Source organism: Polyodon spathula, chromosome 4, assembly GCF_017654505.1.
Source record: "Polyodon spathula isolate WHYD16114869_AA chromosome 4, ASM1765450v1, whole genome shotgun sequence".
Taxonomy (NCBI): domain Eukaryota; kingdom Metazoa; phylum Chordata; class Actinopteri; order Acipenseriformes; family Polyodontidae; genus Polyodon; species Polyodon spathula.
This window is the reverse complement of record NC_054537.1, coordinates 79053046-79075141: the sequence shown is the minus strand read 5'-3', so window position 1 is coordinate 79075141 and position 22096 is coordinate 79053046. Positions and strand designations below refer to the sequence as shown.

The 22096-nt window shown below is 35.5% G+C and overlaps 1 protein-coding gene across 1 annotated transcript in view; it reads right to left on the bottom strand.

Moving 5' to 3' along the window:
- The window catches only part of LOC121314905 (CUB and sushi domain-containing protein 3-like), a 44118-nt gene extending 25821 nt beyond the window's left edge, over positions 1 to 18297 (bottom strand). The window contains exons 1-5 of the mRNA XM_041248651.1: positions 18130 to 18297; positions 14566 to 14751; positions 13194 to 13367; positions 1219 to 1401; positions 363 to 539 (exon numbers count right to left, since the gene is read on the bottom strand). Coding sequence (XP_041104585.1) covers positions 363 to 539; positions 1219 to 1401; positions 13194 to 13209 — 376 coding nt within the window. The 5' untranslated portion in view covers positions 13210 to 13367; positions 14566 to 14751; positions 18130 to 18297. The remainder of the gene's footprint in view (positions 1 to 362; positions 540 to 1218; positions 1402 to 13193; positions 13368 to 14565; positions 14752 to 18129) is intronic.
- Positions 18298 to 22096: the final 3799 nt, after the last annotated feature.

Below are 22096 nucleotides of genomic sequence, written 5' to 3'. Positions count from 1 at the left end.
ATTAACCTGGAAATGTCTAAAAAGGAATCTATTTCTTCATAATTTTGGACATTTGCCAATGCACTTCGATAAAGCATAAGAATTTTTGGCTAGGTAAAACACAATTTATAAACCATTAGATAAAACACAATTTACAAACCTTTAGATAAAATACAATTTACAAACCATTAGATAAAACATTATTTACAAATCTGAAATGAATAAGAAACAATTTACAAATCCCTAAATTACAAGTCAGAGCTGTTTCTTGTTACTAGTGTGGTAACTTGTGGTATTAGGTGGGTTTTACCTTTCTAAAAGAAATACTGTATAGCTTTGAGAATAAAGCTCTGTGTCATACAAAGTTTAATTGTTAGACTTACTTGTGCAGTTAGGAAGAATTCCAGACCAAGTTCCATTAGCTGTACATTGTCTCACCGATGATCCGGAAAGCAGATATCCTTCCATACAAGAATAAATGACTGAGTGGGAGAAGGTCGTCCCGTCGATGCGGAACACCCGCCCATTTGCAGGAGTTCCTGGGTTTCCACACTGTACAGCTAAAAAAAAAACACTTGTTTAGTGTATTTCAAATTATATTACACCAGCATACATTCAATCTAACTTCCCTTTTTCAATTCAGTTGAAAGAGAATTTAAGGCTATTGAACACCTTTAGAGCATCCTAATTGTTATGAGAATTGTAACAACATCCTCATATTGTGCAACAAATATGCAGAAACACTCCAAATAACTCCTACATTCAAATAATTCCTAAAGTCTGATATAAGAAAACAATAACATTAATATAATCAAAACTTAATAGAACTGTATTTCTATATGGATAAAGTCTTTAACTTTTCAGAGGTTTCTGAGATATAATCTATGTCAGTGTAGAATTTAACGTGAGGCAAGCATCAAGATCAAAGCAGTAAAGAGGAACATTTAGCATGGCACAATCCCAGCCTACAATGTTTAAGAGTGAACAACCTATACATCTATGTAACAGCAAAATGTTAATCTAAAAATCATAACAGAAGTTCAAAACTGTGTTTGGTCAATACAAAAAAAAAAATAGTTCAGGTATTTATAAAAACATGTTTGTGCCGATTGTTTCCTTTACAAGTTAACTGCGTTTATGTGCGTAGTTTGTATTTTCATCCCATTCCACCTTCCGTGTGAGCTGAGTTTTTGTACCAGGGTTAATGTATCATATCTAGACTGGTTGAGTTCATCTTACCATGGCATGCTGGCTGTCTTCCAGACCACGTCCCATTGGGAAAACACATCCTCTCAGCTGACCCATAAAGAACATACCCTGTGTCACACGTGAAGTGTACTTTACTCCTGATTTTAAAACCACTGTCTTCTCTGTTGCCATGAGCAGGGATGCCTGGATCCCCGCATGTACCTGAAACATCACCTGAAAAATAAGCAAGCATGTTATACTTACAGTACATATGTTTCTTTTGTTGCTGACAGTGGTTTGGAAGTATCTGTGAGAGAGTTTTTATTTGCATGAAATGAAGACCTGCAAAGTCTAAATTACAAATAGAAATTAAGTTTGAAAAGCACAACGATGTTTTTCATTAAGCAACAATTCCGTGGCGATCTGATTTAATATGATCAAATATCCCATTAAAAAAAAAAATGAAACAGTGCTGTGATTTTAATTTGCCAGGCAGTCATCTAACAGTCAGTTTCACTTTACTCATCAGGAAACATTATTGCTTCCTTATTTTTTTATTAGTACTAGTATTTTAATGAATTTAAAGTACTGTAATTATCACTATGAGACTTCTGCTGAACTCTATATACCAAATAAAAGCATGTACAATTTATCTTTCTTTTTTTTTTTTTTTTAATGATGATACTTTAACATTCTGACATTATATTTTCAAGCTTCATATACAGTACCATTAGAGATACAGTCTAAGTCGGTAGCAATATAACTGTCCCATATTAAACTGTTCATTGCACAGTGGCCTCAGATTCAACATGAAGCAGAGAAGAGACATCCACAAAGCATTGATTAGAAAGTTATTAGAGTCATTTTCACACAGATCATTAATTAGCATCTAAAACATTTAGATACTTCATAACCCAGGGCTACGCTTCTCATTATCAACGTGTTATAAATTAAACCCCTTGAAACAATGAAAAAAAAATACTGTACTGTATACAAACCTCTGAGGCAAATGCCTGGGCTGAGACTGTATTTCCTGTACCTGTTCATAATTCAGTAACATTGGAGCCCCAAAAAATTGTGATTGTACATGTTATTTACTGTTGGCCAGCACTGTATTATGGTAAGCACATTGCCTGAGTTTTTAAAGGTTTTTTTTTTTTTTTTTTTTTTTTTCTGCTTGACAGCAGTAGTTTGATTTAGCAGCTGCCATGCTCTGTCTTTACCTGACTGTTTTGACTATACCTTGCTTCAAGGACATTAGACATAGTGCTAGTCAGCAAACTTGAATAATAATAATAATAATAATAATAATAATAATAATAATAATAATAATAATAATACATAAATACGTAAATAAAAGCTAGAATTAAACAATTGTAAAATTTTATTATATCATTATAGGAAAGAGAGAGAGAGAGAGAGAGAGAGAGAGAGAGAGAGAGAGAGAGAGAGAGAGAGAGATTTATTTAACACAGGAAAGCTCATTTTTGGGCTTTGGAATCAAGCCAGTTAAACAAAGAGTTGCTCAAGGGCAGATTACAATGAAAAAGAAAAAAAAAACACCCAACTGGCATTTTAATTGGACTCCTGCAGACTTAGTCTTCCAGGCCAGTCCTGGGCCTTAAGGCCTGATTAGGCATATTTTTCCCAGCCCTTTTCTTTACTTCAGCCTAAGGACAGCCTTGATGTACTGTGTTTCCAAGAAGAGGGTTGTATCCACATTATTTTCAACATACTTTATTTGGATTTTCAGCAGGCCTGTTTTGTAATTGAACTAATTATTTAACAAAATCAGAACACATTTAATATTGTATTGCTTCAAATAGTGTCTGGTTAAAATGCAATCATATATATATATATATATATATATATATATATATATATATATATATATATATATATATATATATATATATAATAAGAAACACCGGCCATTAATTCGTAAGCATATTGTATATATCGTTCAGCAAGTAAGGGGAACCTTTCACAGTTTGTTGCAAACAACGCAAATTTACACAACCTGTTCAACATTGTAATGTTGTAAAAAAAATGGGGGGGGTAAAAAAAAAAAAAAAAAAATCAATTAAAAAAAATAAAAACCTGAAAAGTCTTCATTAGATAAGTATTCCTCTTTGCTATGCTATATATATATATATATATATATATATATATATATATATATATATATATATATATATATATATATATATATATATATATAGCAGGGCAGAACAACTTGAGAAGCGTCCGCATGAAGGCTAAAGCCTGCCGTACACAGCCCGAATCATCTCATCTCATCTCATCTCAACTGGCTGTACACAGTCTGGATGAATCGTAGCAATGTGCATGCCCTTAGAACCAAGACTACCCAGATTTCAATCGGGAAGTCTTCAGATTTGAAGACTGAACATGTTGAATCTTTTTCAGTCGCTGTGTACGGCAGTTGCTGGCCAAGACTGACTGAAACCGATTAGTCATAAGGGGTCAACCAATAGTGAAGCAGGTTTAAATGATGTGGCTTGTCATGTGACTTGTCAAACAAGATTGCAGAATATCTGATAAAAGATCGTGAAGATGAGCTCGTCCTAATGTGGATCAATAGTCCATGTTTGTACGATTGCAGTACTAAAGCGTAGTCCGATCGTAATTCCAAAACCTACGTGACAACTGAAATTGCAAAAGCACTTGGAACTACAACTGAGTTTATGTGGTAGTTTTAATATCAGTGAAGTAGTAGCCTATATTTTTACTGCCCCAGAATGTCTAAAACAATAAATCAATATAATCACAAAGCCCCAAGATAGAGCTACACAAAAAGCGATACATGGCCAAAGTCAAATAAAAACCAACAGGCTATATTTTATTTGCCACAGGCTAAAGTGTAGTAGACTATACAAAAAGTCAAATGCTGCCTGAACCGTTTGCACGGTGTAAATGTTTAATAGATAAATTAATAGGCTAAGCGCTTCTTTTTGGTGCCTCGCAGCGCTGTCTCCACCATCTAATTAGCATATGATGCCATCCATAATGTGAGAGTCGCTATGTTGGGCTAAGTTAATAAAAAAAATGTGTACAGGGCAGTATTAATTAAAAATGCATACATCGTAATCGCAAGGATCTAGTTGTGGTGAGTCTAATTCTTAGTCTTAGCATTGTGCAAGACACAATCAGGAAAAACTCAGTTTTGACATCAAACCAAAACTGGGCACAGCTGATTGCAGAATCAGAATCAGATGAGATGAGTCAGAGCGGCTTAAGTCAGACTGTGTGTAGCGGGCTTAGGCCTGAAGGAAGCCTGAGGGGGGCAGGCCTGTATAAGAATGGTATTGTTATACTTTTGTTTGGTGACGTAAAAGGCTTAGCCGTCCAGTTTATAGCGGTGAAAAGTTTAGGTAAGGGTTCCAAAGTGGAACTAGGTGTATATTTTGATTATTTGCGTTTTGTAAATGAATACATATACAGGCACCACCTTGTTTTAAATTCACTTGCTGTTTTGATGGTACTTCTTGTATACATTAGAAGACGTGTGAAAGGTCCCAAACATGGCAAAGCTACCCAGGCTTACGGTCCAATATACATATGCCATAAATATATATATATATATATATATATATATATATATATATATATATATATATATATATATATATATATATATATAATATATATAAGATATATATATTTTATACAACACATGCAAGAATACATTTATACATTTTTGAGCTTATGACGTATTATAGGAAAAAAAAACAAACAAACAAAAAAAAAACATCTCGAGTGTCACAGCAAAAAATATCGGCTGGGTTTGTCATAATGTATGTTTTTCTCCTCAGCTGAATCTAATTTTGCTGTATTTCAGTTTAGGAAGTACTGTAGTTTTTTTTTTTAGTTTTTTTTTTTTAACGAACTGTGGTTAAAGTGAAACGTTTACAGAGCTGTATCAATCACTTAAAATAGTTTAAGCCCAATCGAGACCCTAGAAACATTGTATAGAAACTGTCAGAATAAAAATATGGGAGTAACTGCGTTCATCTGAGAATGACACCAAAACAATGAATGAGAAACAGGAACTGGCAAATAGTACATCTCCGAAAGCAGACGGCGCACATAACAAACACAGTGTTTGCAGGGGAACGAGAACAAGAAATAAATGTCTTTAAAAATACAAATCCATCACTTTGTACAGGAAAGGTTGCCTCAACCACCGTAGCAGAACTGAGCTTTAAACAGACACCATTCCCACAACCCCCATCCCCAGGAAAAAGAACCAATGAAAGTTAAGTTAATTTGGTCATACAACTAAAAGAAAGACACTGATGAAACAACAGATCACTGCATATTGCAATTTAAATAAAATTTTAAAAAATAGTACAATAAGAACATAAAATAATGGATAAATGTAATATCCCATGGCCCAAGTGAAAATATTGGATTTGTTTTTATTTGGTAGCCTGATATCATATATCTTCCAACCCATTTAGCCTGGCCTTGAACCCACCCCAGGCACTTGACAGACAAGTTGTTAAACACTCTGTTGATTGAGAACCTCTTACAGCACAGGGAACATACAGCCAGATGTTCATGTTGACCTCTGTGACCTACTTCTGTAATAATAATTGATCTAGTTGCCATTTAAATTGATCAGAGGATTGATTAGCATGTCAATCAAGTTGAAAAATACATTTAAAAAATGAACTCACACAGCTGGCCAGCGATGTCCTCTGAACATCTTTCACTTCCTCTTTCCTTGTTGCTCCCGGTAACAGTATGTGTATCAGCTTATACTTGCCCTGAACTGCTCCATGCCTTGACGTACTCTACTACTGCTCTTAATTATAACTACTTCCTGTATTCGTATTCACATTTTTTTGTAATTGCTCGTATTCAAAATTGTTCTTATCCATTTAACGTACTTACTATGTGCTCTAAATGGACTTTTCTCCTATACACAAATATTTTTACCATAAGTGAAATGCTTTTAGTTGAACTCGCTCTTAAATGTAATTACTTACTATATTCTTTATTTTTATCTAATTTGAATTTGATCTTATTTGAATTTTATCTTATTTTCTACTGTTTTTACTGTACTTTATAACTGCTCTTATTTGTAATGTGATATTCTGTAATGTGATATTTTGTAACAATTGTAAGTCAACATGGATAAGGGTGTCTGCTAAGAAATAAAATAAATTCACTACAAAATAATGAATTTGGTTTCTATTTACCAGTCATTTAAATATAGTTTCCATAATTTAAAACCAGACTTTTAACCAGACAATACAATAGTATTAATGTCCTTTCAGCTATTTCACTATGATGGCCTGTATGTACTTTAGCATTAATCACCACCATTTACACACAAAGATGTTTTTTCTAGAACTGTTGTGCCATTTTCTTTGTACTGAATATGTAATGTATACAGATTCATGTCTAAAGACATCAATTTTAGGCACCTTTTTTAAATATTCCCTTCTTGCTCAGTTTATAACTGTACATAAGACACAAGTCGATACTTTTGTCTTAATGCTTTTTCAGCCTCCTGTGCTGCTTTGAGACTAATCTTGCATGAATGAAGTAGAAAGGAAAAAGAAAAAAAAATCCCAAGAGGAAAGGGCATCCTGGTAGCTCATTGAGCTTCATAGGAGCAGATGATATACTGCCTCAACAAAGGACTGCAAACACTCAAAGCAACGTGGACATGCTGGATCGATTACCATGTATTTCTAACCCAAACTACATGTTTACAAAAAGAGCTATTTGTCAACCTTAATAAACATATCAGGCGACGATTTCATAGCCGGGGGAATTATCTAAATTTTACATAAATAAGAAAGAAACATTTGCACTGTAACTGTGGAAAAGCAATGTACAGTGGTTTGCAGAAGTATTCACCCCCCTGCAAGGTTTTCACATTTTGTTGGCACCTGAGCGTACTCCACGACGCTTTCAAATTAGATTTTACATGTAGAATCTAGACAAACTACTCCACATTGATAAAGTTAGAAAATGCATGTAGAATATAAATAAGTAAGATTTACAGAGAAAAACAGATTAATCTCAGTTGCATAAGTATTCAACCCTTTTGCTACTGAAGCCCTAAAACAGCTCAGGTGTAAATGATTTGTTTGAAAGGTCACATTAGTGAAATGGTTTCAGCCTGTGTGTACTCAAAGTGGTTTAACTTGTAGATAATTTCTCTCAGGTATATAAAGACTTTCACACTGCAACTCACATAGTGATCATGCTATGGGGGTGCTTCTCTTCAGCAGGGACTGGGAAGCTTTTCAGGACAGAGGGGAGAATGGATGATGCAAAGTACAGGCAAATCCTTTGAGGAAAACCTGTTTGAGTCAGCCAAGACCCTGAAACTGGGGAAGAGTTTCACATTTTAGCAGGACAATGACCTGAAGCACAAAGCCAAAGCTACACTGGAGTGGTTGAACAAGAAGAGAATTAATGTTCGAGTGGCCCAGTCAAAGTCCTGACTTGAATCCAATCGAAAATTTATGAAGAGACTTGAAGATTGCAATCCATCGACAGCCCCCAATAAACTTATCAGAGCTGGAGCAATTTTCCTGTGAAGAATGGACAAAAATTTCACCAACCTACTGTGCAAAGCTAGTAGAGACCTATCCAAAAAGACAGTAATTGCTGCATTTTGTATATTTTCTTTAAACATGTTGCTGACATTTAATCTCCTCCTCATATAACAGTGTTCAGTTTAACCACCACAGGTTTCAATAAAAAAATTTTGTTTGAAAAACTATGCACACATTATTTGTAATTCAACAAAATGTGACATTATTAGTAAGGGGTGAATACTTCTGCAAATCACTATATATAAATAAAACAATAAACTAAATAAAATAATATTTTTGCTCATGCAAATATTAATAAGAATTCAGAGGTTAAAACAAAGTGACAGTCTAATAATTCATTTCTGCTGGACTCTACTTGTACCAACTACAGTATAAAGATATGTGCTCCGAGATCATCTGTATTAATAATATTGCCAATGTGGAACTATCTAATTGCGCCAGTTGATTTACACTTGTTATGGAACTTTACTGAGAGAAGAATCCAGCTGTGTACCAAATATACCCAATGGCGCAGGATGTGGGAAAACAGTGTTGTCCCAAACATGGACCCTATAGAAGATCCTACCAAGGAACAGCCTGCTCTCAAAACGCGTCTCAACAACGCATGGGTATATTTCTTCTATAAATGTACGACCAAGGACCCACCAAGCTGCAAATGCAGTGAGGTGCAAACCTTTAAGCACATCACTGATGATTGACCGATACATGTATATTCTGGCAGAACAAGTGGACTCCACGCAGTTACCCCGGATACCGTGGAACGGCTTACAAAACTGAAATTACAACTGTAGCCTGGTGCTTTTCAAACACCATACGAAAGAAGAAACACCAGTAATGGAACTTAGCTAAGAAAATAAAATGCAGCTATATAATAGCTACCAAAAAAACTAAGAAAAAAAAAAAAACTACACAATGACCAGTTATTTAATAATTTATTTTCAACAGTTTAACAAACGGGATCCAGACAGAACTTTTACGTTTTATCAAGTAGGCACTAACAGAGTTAAACAAATCTTGCTTCAACCAAGTAACAAAAACAGTTTGACTCCCTTTGATACTGTAATAGACATCATCACTATGTAACAGAAGTAGTGTTCCACGTTTTCGTTTTTTATCGTAAAAAAAAAATTTAAATAGGCATAAAATCGGTAAAAAATTGTTTTTTAATTGAAACATCGGTAAAAAAACGGCAGAAAAAAATCTCAGTATAAACACTTTACATGCGGAATATGATGCGTAGAAGTTCTGGTTTCCAAGTAATAATGTCCCTGGCATGTATGATGAAGCAGAATCTGTGCAAGTGAAACCCACTTTTTCCCAAGTTAGCTGGTACTTTGCGAACATTTGGGCAATCGCTGTGCTGACGGAAATAGTATCTACAGAAGGTATGAACATAACATGAGCACAAAACAAGTCAGGTTTATTCACCTTAAAAAAAGAAAAAGAAAAGGAAAAAATTGACAGAACTGGGTGGTGCAAGCCATCGGGAGATGCGTCAAAATGTACACTGGACATTTACATCAATGCATTCCATATAGGTTTACCAACTAAAGCATCAGCATTTTCTGTCACGATTAAGATTGTCAGCGTTAGGCAGTGTTTTAGCTGATGGACAAACAGTAGTGTTGCATGAAGTCACCAATACATACCTCTCTGCAATAAACAGTGGCTGTCCAGCAAAACACAGCACTCTGACAAACTCATTGACAGAGTCATTCTGCACTGTTTCATTAACACGCATGTAAAAGCTTCATAAATGGATTGAGTGTCTCTCAGTTCAGTTTATTGTTTTAGTTTAATGTGTCGCTTATTTTTCAGCATGTTCTTTTATTGTCAGTTCAAACATCTATCTCAATGCAGCAGTATTTGCAGTCCTATGCGTCTTGTGCCTCATCTGACCCTCTTCTGCTATTTTTGCTTTTTGTATACTTGGAAACATTCATTTTCTTTTGAATATTCATAAATTGATTTACATTTTCTCCCCATTTCTCTAAAACATATTATATTTTTAATCAAGCTAGTAGTTACTATGCCCAGCAATTGCCACAAGAATCAGACTTTGATTGGCTAACATAATCAGGTGATAATGTGTTTGTGAAGTCACAGAGAATCCTGTAATGTTTTGGTAAAATTCAGAATAAACTGCAAATGCTGAGCTTTGACCATGACACGCTGGAGTGACTATGACTGAAGCATATGCACTTAATCAACTAATCAGTGAGACAGTTGATTGGACACTGGATATGGAGTGATTTCAGTCGTTGAATTGCAAGTTCGAATAAAAGCAATAAAGAAAATCACAGAAAAAAAACAAAACAATATGTCACGCCTGTCAAGAGAGCAGCGCCTTTGTACTTCGGACAAACTCTGTTTTAGAATAAGTAATACATTTCTTCTGATGAATATATATATAATATATATATTGAAGTACTTTCACACAAAGAACAATCTGTCGTCGCGCTCGCGGTACAAACTCTGTTTTAGAACAATAATACATTTCTTCTGATGCTCAAATATAATGTTAAGAAGCTCACTACGAGTATATATATATATATATATAATATTATATATATATATATATACTATATTATATACATATACTATACACACACACAAACAATATGTCACGACCCGAGTCAAGAGAGTGTGGCCTTCGTTATATCAGTGCAGTTATACACACACAAACAAAACAATATGTCACGCCTGTCAAGAGAGCAGCGCCTTCGTACAATCGGCATGTTGGAGGCTGGACTAGAGCAGCATACTGTGACTCGCCGTCTTGGGTGCTCATAGCCAGCAATTTCAAACCTGGCGAGACGATATAACCAGACACAATCTGTCAATGACAGGCCACGAACTGGGAGACCAAGAGTCACAACAGTTGCCCAAGATCGACAGATCATTTTGCAGCATCGTTGTGATGTAAATTGTTAATCAGCACAATAAAAAGTCACTGCACCTGCTCTAAAACAGAGTTTGTCATTTTTAGATCACATCTAATGAATTAAATCCAAATACACGTAATACATTTCTTTTTATGCTCAGTATATATATATATATATACAGTATATATATCCATCTATCTTCTATCTATTATCTATCTATCTATCATCTATCTATATATATATATAGATATATATATATATATATATATATATATATATATATATATATATCTGAATCTCCAGCCCTGACTGAACTTGACCTGGGTCTCTTTTTACTACCCGAGTATCAATTATTTATTTTGAGAATTAAAAAAAAATAATTGAAAATATGACAATGCTGTTGTAAACGCGGTTCTCTGGCCGGTGTAATAAAGACAATGTTAAAACAAACTCTGCATTGAGCCTTTTCTTAACTGACAGCATAATAAATTAACAAATAAAGTACTGTGAGCAGTGCACCCCAGCAAAAATACTGAAAGCCATAAACATTTTTTTTTTAGATTAACTAAGAAAAACTAAACACACTTCAAAATGCAAAAAAGGTGCAAAGTACAAAATTATATCATGATGAGAAAAACATTACTCACACACTCATTAAACATTTACCTATTTTGTTTTGGGATAAATAAAAAAAATATTTGTGGAGCACATTAAGTTAGTGTGCTAGTGCTTCCTGTTTTGAATGAAATATTAACTTCACAGAGTTTGCAAATTCCGTTTTCTTCTGTTTTGGTAAAGAAATTCCACACACTGCTTTGCTTGGATGCCATTGTTAAGCCATAATCTAGTGATCAGGAACAGCACTTTACTGTTACAACCACAGAAGCACATGTTGCATTAACGCTTTTACGACTGCCATCAAATCTCAGCCTCCTCAATTTACGGTAGCTATTGCGACAGACCAGACCTTGTGCTCCATCATGCGGATGAGATGTTAAATCAATCTCCTACTGTAAATGACTCTGCATATAATGCTCAGTTCACAGCCTACCTCTGTAAAGTGCTTTGTGATAGTAGTCCATTATGAAAAGTGCTGTATAAAAATAAAGATATTATTATATCATTATTATATTATAACATAATAGTGGCGCTGTAATACTGCATTAGTTTTAACCTGAACATAAAAGCCATGTTAACAACAGCAGCAGAAAATGGCCAACGAAACACATTTAACATTAATAACTGTATTTAAACAGAGATTATTATTATTATTATTATTATTATTATTATTATTATTATTATTATTATTATTATTATTTGTAAATATGTCCCATGCACTTAAAACAGTAATATATGTGATTTAAAAAAAAAATCATTACCAAAAAAAGGGTAACCGTTTTCATGGCAGGTACCCGTTAAAGGATTTTCTACCCATACCGACCTATATATTGAGGCAGACTAGGGGGAAAATGTAGTCCGGGGGGGGGGGGGGGGGGGGGGGGGGGAAAGAAAAATGTAGTCCGGGGGGGGGGGGGGGGGGGGGCGAAAGTACTATCCTCCAGAATGTTAGGTGTTTGCTTTTGTTTTGATCTGCGTTCTTTTTTTTTTTTTGTACATATTAAATATTGCATGAAAGTGCTTCAAAACTTCAATTCTTGTGTCTGGGTCAGCTTTTAAGGGGCTACAAACCTTGAAAATAAGTGAAATTTTTCACATTTGGTAGCAGTGGTACTAAGCCCTACACACTAAGTACATTTTTTTTTTTCTTTAAAGTATGGAAATAAAAGACATGATTAAACACACTTGCTGGAAGAAAGACACCAGATATGGAGACAAGAGACAGGGTTGCCCGAACCAGAGGTGTAGGAGCTGCAGCCAGTGCTGGCAAGAATGGTGTGGCACTACAGCAAAAATCACCTGCTGTGGACCAAGAGTCCCTGGGGGTGGAGCTTTAAAAAGCTTTATATATATATATATATATATATATATATATATATATATATATATATATATATATATAAACTAACAAACTAACATTCACATCCACACATTGCTACTATGACGGCCATCTTGATTGTATAAGAAGGGAAAATAAAATAGAAAAAGAAAAATAAGGAGTCAGAGCATGGGAGATAAATACTTCAAAAGAAAAGCTCAAACAAAAAGGAATTCGGAATTTCCTGATTAGCCTACTCTTGGTAAACAGATGAGAGATGCAGTCTGTTCCCGCAAATTACCGCCATCTGAAATGTTTGCCCACCCAGTCTCGCTCGCAACAAAGTACATTTTTCCTGCTACCACTGCAGGGCTCTAGTCTGAGTCGATATCACTGCGACTGTGGCAGCTTTGTAAAACCACTGATTAAAAGGGTACAGTTTTCTTGTACAAGTCCCACAATCAAACTTGACACTGAAAAATCATACATGCTCCCCTAACGGCTAATACTTTGTTTCTATAAAAAAAAATACAGAAAAGACATTAAATTCTTAAAACCCTGATATTTCTTTATTTGTATATAAAAATCAACCATCTGCTGGTTTACCTGAACAATGTGGCATAGGTGCATTCCAGAGTCCATTCAATTGGCAAGTCCGTGATGACTGTCCTATGAGTGTTCTTCCTCCAGTGCAAGAATAACGAACCGTTAAACCCAACGTGAATTTGTCTCCAGTTAATATAGCATTTGGGGGAGAACCAGGATGGCCACAGTCAATCACTGAAATAAACAGAAGTGGCTTGTCAAAGTGAAATGTGATGCTTAAATGAAAATTTTAAAAGCTTTAATAACATTGATGTATTTCCCATCTCACTTAATACTACTAAAGATGCCAATACTAATTACTGTATACACTTTATAGGGTACAAAACTGTGTAAAAGAAAAAGCCCATGAAAAATAATAGTTGTTCAGGAAAAGTATATACTGCCATTAATAATAATAATAATAATAATAATAATAATGTAAAAGTAAGACAAATTTATTAACACTGAATTATATTAGTTGTTGAAATAGACATATTTTTTAAAAACAATGGGGCCAAATTTTGATCTCAGGGCAAGGCACTACGGCGAAGGCAAAGGTTTTGAGTGCCTGATAATGGGGCACTAAGTGGGCACCAACAAACACAATGAGATGTGGCCTGTGAAGTGATTTTGGTATCGTGTTTTTCCCATGCCAAAATGTCGGGCAGAAAGGTGGGCAGTGGCCTCATTACCATTTTTACCTAAGCAATTTTGAAGACAAGGAAAAAGTTACTGTACTGCACTTGCAGTAAACTATATTGTATTTAAATCTAAATACTCAGGGACTACAAATGAAAATTAGTTTTTAACTAAATTTGTGTACAATGCATCATATGACATGTTCATTTATGTTAAACATTGTACAATATCCCTGTCAAATAAACATAATCAAAATTAAATAAATATTTTCCATTGTAACCCTGTATTGCCCTGTAACACCTGTAAGTCGCCTTGAATTTAAAAAAAAAAAAAAAAAAGTTTCATAGAAATCTATATTACATCCCATATTATACTTATACGTTTCCTGCAATGTGCCCATTATAAGCTCCCATGGTGAAATGTTTGATATATATGGAAATAATAAATGTTTATTTTATCATGATCAAAAAATTCATGTGCCGTAAGTCAGTTTCTCTTGATTTGCTAACCCTTTCTGCTCTCACTTTCCATGGATTGGCCAACACTAACCCAATCGTGCCAGTGTCTAGCCTTTGCTCTGTTCAGAATCATAGCATGGCGGATATGACAGGATGCAAGGCAAGCAGTCTGAGTTTGCACATGGCCTTCCATTTTTTTTTTTTTTAGCATTCATCAAAATTGTTTCCATGAAGTATTTACTTGTACTTTTTATGATGGAGTTATAGATAACTACAGAGCTGTATAGTTAACTTACCAATGCATTCAGGTAAAGGTTTATCCCAATAGCCAACATGCTGGCAGGTTAGCACTGAAGAACCAAATAAAACATAGCCAGGATTGCAGTCATAGAACACCACAGTGCCGAAAGTAAAGTTTCCATGCTCGATTTTACTTTCCCGAATGGAATTGGCAGGGATTCCAGGATCAGAGCAGTTGACCACTAAAAAAAGGAGGTATGTATGTTACTTAGCAGATTTTATTTTTACAAACTTCCTGGTATGCTATATTATTAATGGTATATTTTAATTATCCTACTAAATGTTTTGACACAGAATGGTATGAAATAAAATACTCATATTGACAAATTATACTTAATATTTTACTCTTTTTTTGAAAGGTTTATATTTGTAATTGTTTTCTCAAGTATTGTGTTGTATCATGTACAGTTTGGCACACAGCATTTGCAAAGATAAAAATACATAAATATCCATAGATAAGACATATGAAAAAAATGCTGATATCAAGAATTACAGAGCTACAGTATCTTGTTAATATCCAATGGATTCTCATGTTTTTCTTTATGCCAATTTATGTAGATGTGTTGCTTTGCTATACTGCTATAACTGGAATCACATATTATTAATCACTCTTTACAGTTCAAGAATAAAACGATGATGGGATTTTCTCACATTACTACTGTGGAAATTCACACAACCCACCAGACACTTTCACAGGTACATTGACTAACATGATGCTATACTGTAGTTATATGTTAGTTAACAAGATTATTACAAAGTGGCTTGGAAATGTCATGCATTCTGGTTGTCTGCTGACATTCCATACAGTTAAAACAGTACAATCAATGGTTCAGACTGAATTTCATTCCATGCATTAAGATGAAAGTGCAACTGGGTCAACAGTTTTTGTGAAATCCACCGTCATTACCACTGATGGTTAAGAGCTAAAGGTGACTTAGATACTTTTCAGAATTTTTCTTTAGTCAATCCATGTCATAAAGTAAACAGAATTGTACATATCTAAATGTCAATCAGTCTCCTTGGATGTCAGTTCTTTAAAATTACAAAATTTCGATAGTAACCACAAAGGGATCGCATACGAGATTTTAAAAGTTGTCCGTTCAAGAAGTTCAGGTAAACAACAGTACAGTAAATGCAAACATCAGCGTGTATTAAAATGCAGTGAGCATTTTTGTTTGTGTTTACTTGAATGGCTCCCAACAAGCAAGCTAGCCAGCCTGCCTGCCACTGCCTCTCTGAGTTCAGCAGATGTGCTGGAGCACTGGTGGCGAGAATAAATGAAGCGAGAATAAAATAAGTCATGGCGTTTAAACTTTAAAGCAAAGTGGGATTATTGTAGGGGAACAGTAATTACAAACATCAAATATACATACCACTATGTATAAAACATATTTGTAAGCAGTTTTTTTTTTCTTTTACATTTATGTAGTTTTCTGTTTCATAAAATATATATATAATCAAGCTGCAGTATATTAAATAAATACATAATTGAATAATTAAACACCTTAGCATATCTGCAAAGTAAATTAACAATTCAGCAGTTGTTCAAGCAAATTAGTAGTCATTGCTTATTTAACATAAAATTATGCAACTACTTGGTTTGATGGAGAACTCTGATTGGTTAGTGACATTCTAGAAGGGACAGATTGATCTCTGGAGGATGACCTCATCACACAGAGCACCATTAAGACGACTGCATTATACTTATATATCGTGTAGAACTCGTGAATAGTATATAAATTATTTTTAATCAAGTTTGTATTCAGCAGTCAAGATATAAAAGGGAATGGGACTGTTCAAAATGATCATCTCCCTCATGATCGATTCCAGCAGACTGGAAGTGGGACAGTAACTAGAATATATTTAGACCGAGTGTGTAAATAGTGTGTGTGTGTGTGTGTGTGTGTGTGTGTGTGTGTGTGTGTGTGTGTGTGTGTGTGTGTGTGTGTGTGGAAATATAAGGTTGGAAGGGATGGTGTTAATTCTGGCCCTGCCAACAATCACAAGTGTGGCCATTTCCCAATGAAGTAATTGAGTGTTAATTGGGGACCACCTGTATAAAGGGAAGCAAAATCCTTTGTTTGGGGAAGGGAGTTTAGGTGAGTTGATAACTGTTTTTGTCTGGAGTCTGGAGTCTGGAGTGAAGGCAAATGCCCTGCCTACAGACACTGATTGTATTGTTTTGTATAAGCCTTTTATTTTGGCCTTCGTGCCCAGTTTGTTAGTTCCTGTGTTTGTTGACTCTCTATTTCCTGCCAATAGCATCTGGGACCACAGTGCTATCCTGTTACACCGAGAAAGAACATTAAGGCCACAGCTAGTTATGCTAGATTTATAAATCTCTGTGTTCACAGTTGTTTTTATTGTTTTGGTATACCAACATCTCAACTATTTTATGCTCCAATATTATTTTTATTGGTCCTGTATGATGTGTGACATACAAGAAATATTTAATGTAAATGTTAGCATTTCTGTTCTCTGTAGTAGCCTGAGTTTCTCCACCACATAGAAAGGTAAATACACCCACCCCTCATTATATCGCCCCTTGCTAGACTGCAGAATCGGATATATTGCGGTCCTGGAGCTGGCTCCCTTTTTTTACAACTGTGCATGCCTTAGCTGCACTATTCATAGACAAATTAGAATTTAGAATTACTGTTTGCACTGCACATCACAAACAAAAATATACAGAATAATTCAAAACAAAGCATTAATATTGTACTGTTATCATATATACACACATTGCGCAATAACATAAAGCAAATTAAAGATCTACTTGCTGAAGCATTTTTTTAAGCAATGCACTAGCAAAAGTCACAGTGCAGTGACGTCAGCTCCATAGCAACAAGTCTCCTATGCTGGGAATGGATTCTTTGAATGGAGTGGGTTTGGGCATTTGAGAAAGGAGAGGAAGATGCATGCAATTAATTGATTTACATTGATGAGAAGCTGTTACCCTGCACAGTACAAATTAAAATGGTGTGCTGATTTTTTTATACGAAAAAAATACATTGCATAGAGGATTTGTATTGGACCCTGACGCCCACGATAAAACGAGGGAGTTGTTGTACAGTATTTGTTATTAACCTATTTGTTTTTCTATGGGTCTCTTGCTATATAGCAGATTTTTACTGGACCCTGACACCCACGACATATCGAATGGGTGATGGAGTATTATAATGTCATTCTTTTTAACAGAACTACTTCCTCAATGTCAGTGAGGTACATTTACACATTGAAAAAATAAAAATAATAACATAATATTTTTTAAATATGTTTTTGACCTAAATCGTGTGATAAAAGCAGTAAGACAACTCCAGGGGGTGTGGTTAACATGCTATATAAAGCACACTAAACCAGAAGCAGTTCTGTTTATGGCATCTATATCCAAGAACTGAAAAAAAAAGAAGCAAAATAAAAACAAGCAATGACATTACTACCAATTATGGAGCAGGAATATGTTTCAAGTACAGTTATTTTGATAATCTACTGTCACCATTAAATTAATTGTAATAAATGCTGATCACAGTATAAATAGAAGACTTAACTCTTTTCCCCACCTTTACATGTTGGTGGTGGATGACTCCACTGTCTGTTGGCTTGGCATTGAGCTCTTGTAGGTCCTTGCAAAATATATCCCGTGTTACAGGAAAAGGAGACAACATCATTCAAATTAAAACTATTTCCAATTGTTCTTCCATAAATAGGGCTACCAGGATGACCACAGCTTATAGCTAGGGGGGAAAAAAAGAAGTACGTTAACAGGTTAAACCCTGGCTACATTTTCTGGGGAACTATCAATACAGAGTGTATTTATATACTTAATTTCATTTTTATAGATTTGTTTATAAAGTATTGGACTTAAATAAATAAATAAATATTAAGTAATAAGATCAGACACACTTCTGATAAAATGAGATATTGTTTTCATTCCCAAAGGTTCCTCTTCCATTTTTGATCATTTATTTTTATTGCACAGCCTCAACTGAGCAGTTGCATTGTCTTTATTCAAACCATGCTGGTAACTGTGACTGTTGTTACAGATGACCCACATCCAATTAGTTTTGCTCAATTGCTGACATGTATCTAGTGATGTGGAAATTATTGTTCAAAGTGCATTTCATTCCTGTTTAAAGATTATCTTTTGTCGTTGTTCCCTGTGGCTCAAATTTCACAATAGTCTCAATTTATCAAGACAGATCTAAGTCGGCAGCCAGCTGCAAAGCTTTAAAAAATGACATTATATGTACGCAGCATACAGAAAATACTTCAAGAAATATAACAAATAGACAGAAAAATATACTTTCATTATAAAAAGAAGACTGCAACTATTTCTGTCAGATTGAACTAATACCAAACAAAAACATGTTTTGTGACTAAGGACTACCACAGACAAAAGAGACTTGATTTTAAAACAATTATTCTTCTACCGCATGTGTGTGTGACTTGCTACTTTCTACAGGGTCTACGGAGAAAGAATCAGGACCTAGCAGCTGGTCAATTCGGCCCAGAAATTTTGTCCCTTGGGCACTCTAACCCAGGAAAAGGATAGCTCTTTGAAATAGGCTCACATCACTATGCAACCGGTGCCTGGATAACCATGATACAACGTTATAGAAGGGTTCTACCATCTTAAGATATCACTGAAATTGAGGAGCACAATGTTTCCACAGAACACTAAACAACTTTTGATGAATGGTTTCATTTAATAAAATCAATGAATCATCAACCTGGCTTCAATGCTAAATCCTGAAAACAATTATGTAATATATACAGTGGCTCTCAAAAATATTCACCCCCCTTGGGCTTTTCCACATTTTATTGTGTTACAACATGGAATCAAAATGGATTTAATTAGTTAATTGATCAACACAAAAAAAGTCCATAATGTCAAAGTGAAAAATAAAAACTACAAATTGTTCTAAATTAATTACAAATATAAAACAGAAAATAATTGATTGCATAAGTATTCACCCCCTTTGCTATGACACACCTAAATAAGCTCTGGTGCAACCAATTGTTTTTAGAAGTCACATAATTGGTTGAATGGAATCCACCTGTGTGCAATTAAGGCGTTTCACATGATTTCCGGTTAAATACACCTGTCTCTGGGAGATCCCACAGTTGGTAAGTACATTTCCTAACAAAAACTACATCATGAAGACGAAGGAACATTCAAAGCAAATCCAGAATAAGGTTCTTCAAAAGCATCAATCAGGGGTAGGATATAAGAACATTTCCAAGACACTGAATATCCCCCGGAGCACAGTAAAGTCCATTATTAAGAAATTAAGAGAATATGGCACAACTGTGAATCTGTCTAGAACAGGCCGTCCTCAAAAATGTATCCGGGCGAGAAGGGCACTAGTCAGGGAGGCCACTAAGAGGCCTATGGCAACTCTAAAGGAGTTACAGTCTTCCACAGCTGAGCTGGGAGACACTGTACACACGGCAACAATAGCATGGGTGCTTCACAAAACTGGCCTTTATGGGAGAGTGGCAAAAAGAAAGCCATTGTTGAAAAAAACTCACATCAAATCTCAGCTAGAGTTTGCCAGAAGGCATGTGGGAGACTCTGAGACCAAGTGGAAGAAGATTATATGGTCTGATATGACCAAAATAGAGCTTTTTGGCCTCAACGCTAAGCGCTATGTTTAGGGCAAGCCTAACACCACATATCATCCTGAGAACACCATCCCTACTGTGAAGCATGGTGGTGGCAGCATCATGCTATGGGGATGCTTCTCTGCGTCAGGGCCTGGAAAGCTTGTGAAGATAGAGGGCAAAATGGATGCAGCAAAGTACAGAGAAATCCTGGAGGAAAACCTGCTGAAATCTGCAAGAGACCTGGGACTTGGAAGAAGATTCATCTTCCAGCAGGACAATGACCCCAAACATACAGCCAAAGCCACACTGGAGTGGCTTAAAAACAAAAAGGTCAATGTCCTGGAATGGCCCAGTCAAAGCCCAGACCTCAATCCAATTGAGAATATGTGGAAAGAGTTGAAAATTGCTGTTCACCAAAGGTCTCCATCCAACTTAATGGAGCTTAAGCAATTTTGCAAAGAAGAATGGACAAAAATTGCTGTGTCCAGATGTGCAAAGCTGGTAGAGACTTATCCAAATAGACTCATGGCTGTAATTGCTGTCAAAGGTGCCTCTACCAAATATTGACTCAAGGGGGTGAATACTTATGCAATCAATTATTTTCTGTTTTGTATTTGTAACTAATTTAGAACAATTTGTAGATTTTATTTTTCACTTTGACATTATGGCCTTTTTTGTGTTGATCAGTGGCAAAAACTCCTAATTGCATTCATTCTGATTCCATGTTGTAACACAATAAAATGTGGGGTGAATACTTTTGAGAGCCATTGTATGTGTAGGCCTTGGTTTTGTAAAGATAATGGCTTAAACACATCAAGTTAGGGAATCCCTATGAGGTAATATAGTTTTAATGCAGAAATTATAATTTGGTATTTATATTTTGGGATTGGCCAAGAGAAGCTCCAATGTAAGCAGATAAGCTGCCCTGTAACTGTTCCAGTTACTAAGCCATTGGTAGAATATTACTTTTTTAAACAATTTCCAGTATACTGTATATTTGATAAATTCACAGGGAATTAACAGTATGTTCAATGTGGCTTAATGACACCTATTAACAGTACGTGTCGTGGTTTTTATTACAGGAGTAGCTGTTATTTACTCCATGGCAATATTGGACTCAGCTTTCATAAAGATACAAAGATATTTAGTGGTTGGAACCAATCAACGCTTTTCCTCCAGGTAATGTGGATTTAGTATTGGCCCAGTGTTGATGGCTGAAATGTAGCACTGGCTGCAGGGATCAAAGTGCAGTCTCCCTAGCGCCTCACCATGACAACCGTCTGGAATAGGCTAGGTAGAGCACTTCTCAGGGGTCATTAGGTGGACACCTCCCATCTTCAGTGTCCGTTGACTAACCCACAACATGTCAGGAAGGCTCAAAGGTTTGCTTGCCTCCTACTGCCACTCCCCTCCACCCCCACCAAATCCAGTCCAGTTTACTTTCCTTAGCCATCCATTTATTTTCATTGGTGTTAACTTCATCCGTCACCTCTCTTTTGTGGGCCTCGATTGGCCTCTTTCTTCAACCACAGCTAGTTGTGACTTCTCTCTCCCTCCTTTGATAGAGCCTAAAGTAATTCCTGTCCACTGAATCCAATATATCTGAGAAGCCGGGTCCTGGAGCTCACAATGAATCCCAGACAACCCACCTCTACTGGATAAACCTAGACCCCCCTGCTGTTCCACCTCAGCAGCTAACTCAGCATACCAGAATTTCTTCCTCTTGTATGCCTCATCCTCAGTATCCTCCCCATGGCGCTGTTAGCTCCATCAGGAGAACAAGGTGTGTAACAATATTATTTCCTCTTTGTTATTAACAAAAGAAATAGATGAACAGCTTCACATATTTTAAATGGTTTAAGAATTAATATACTGATCAATGTATACAACACAGCTATATTGTAAAACATGACACACACA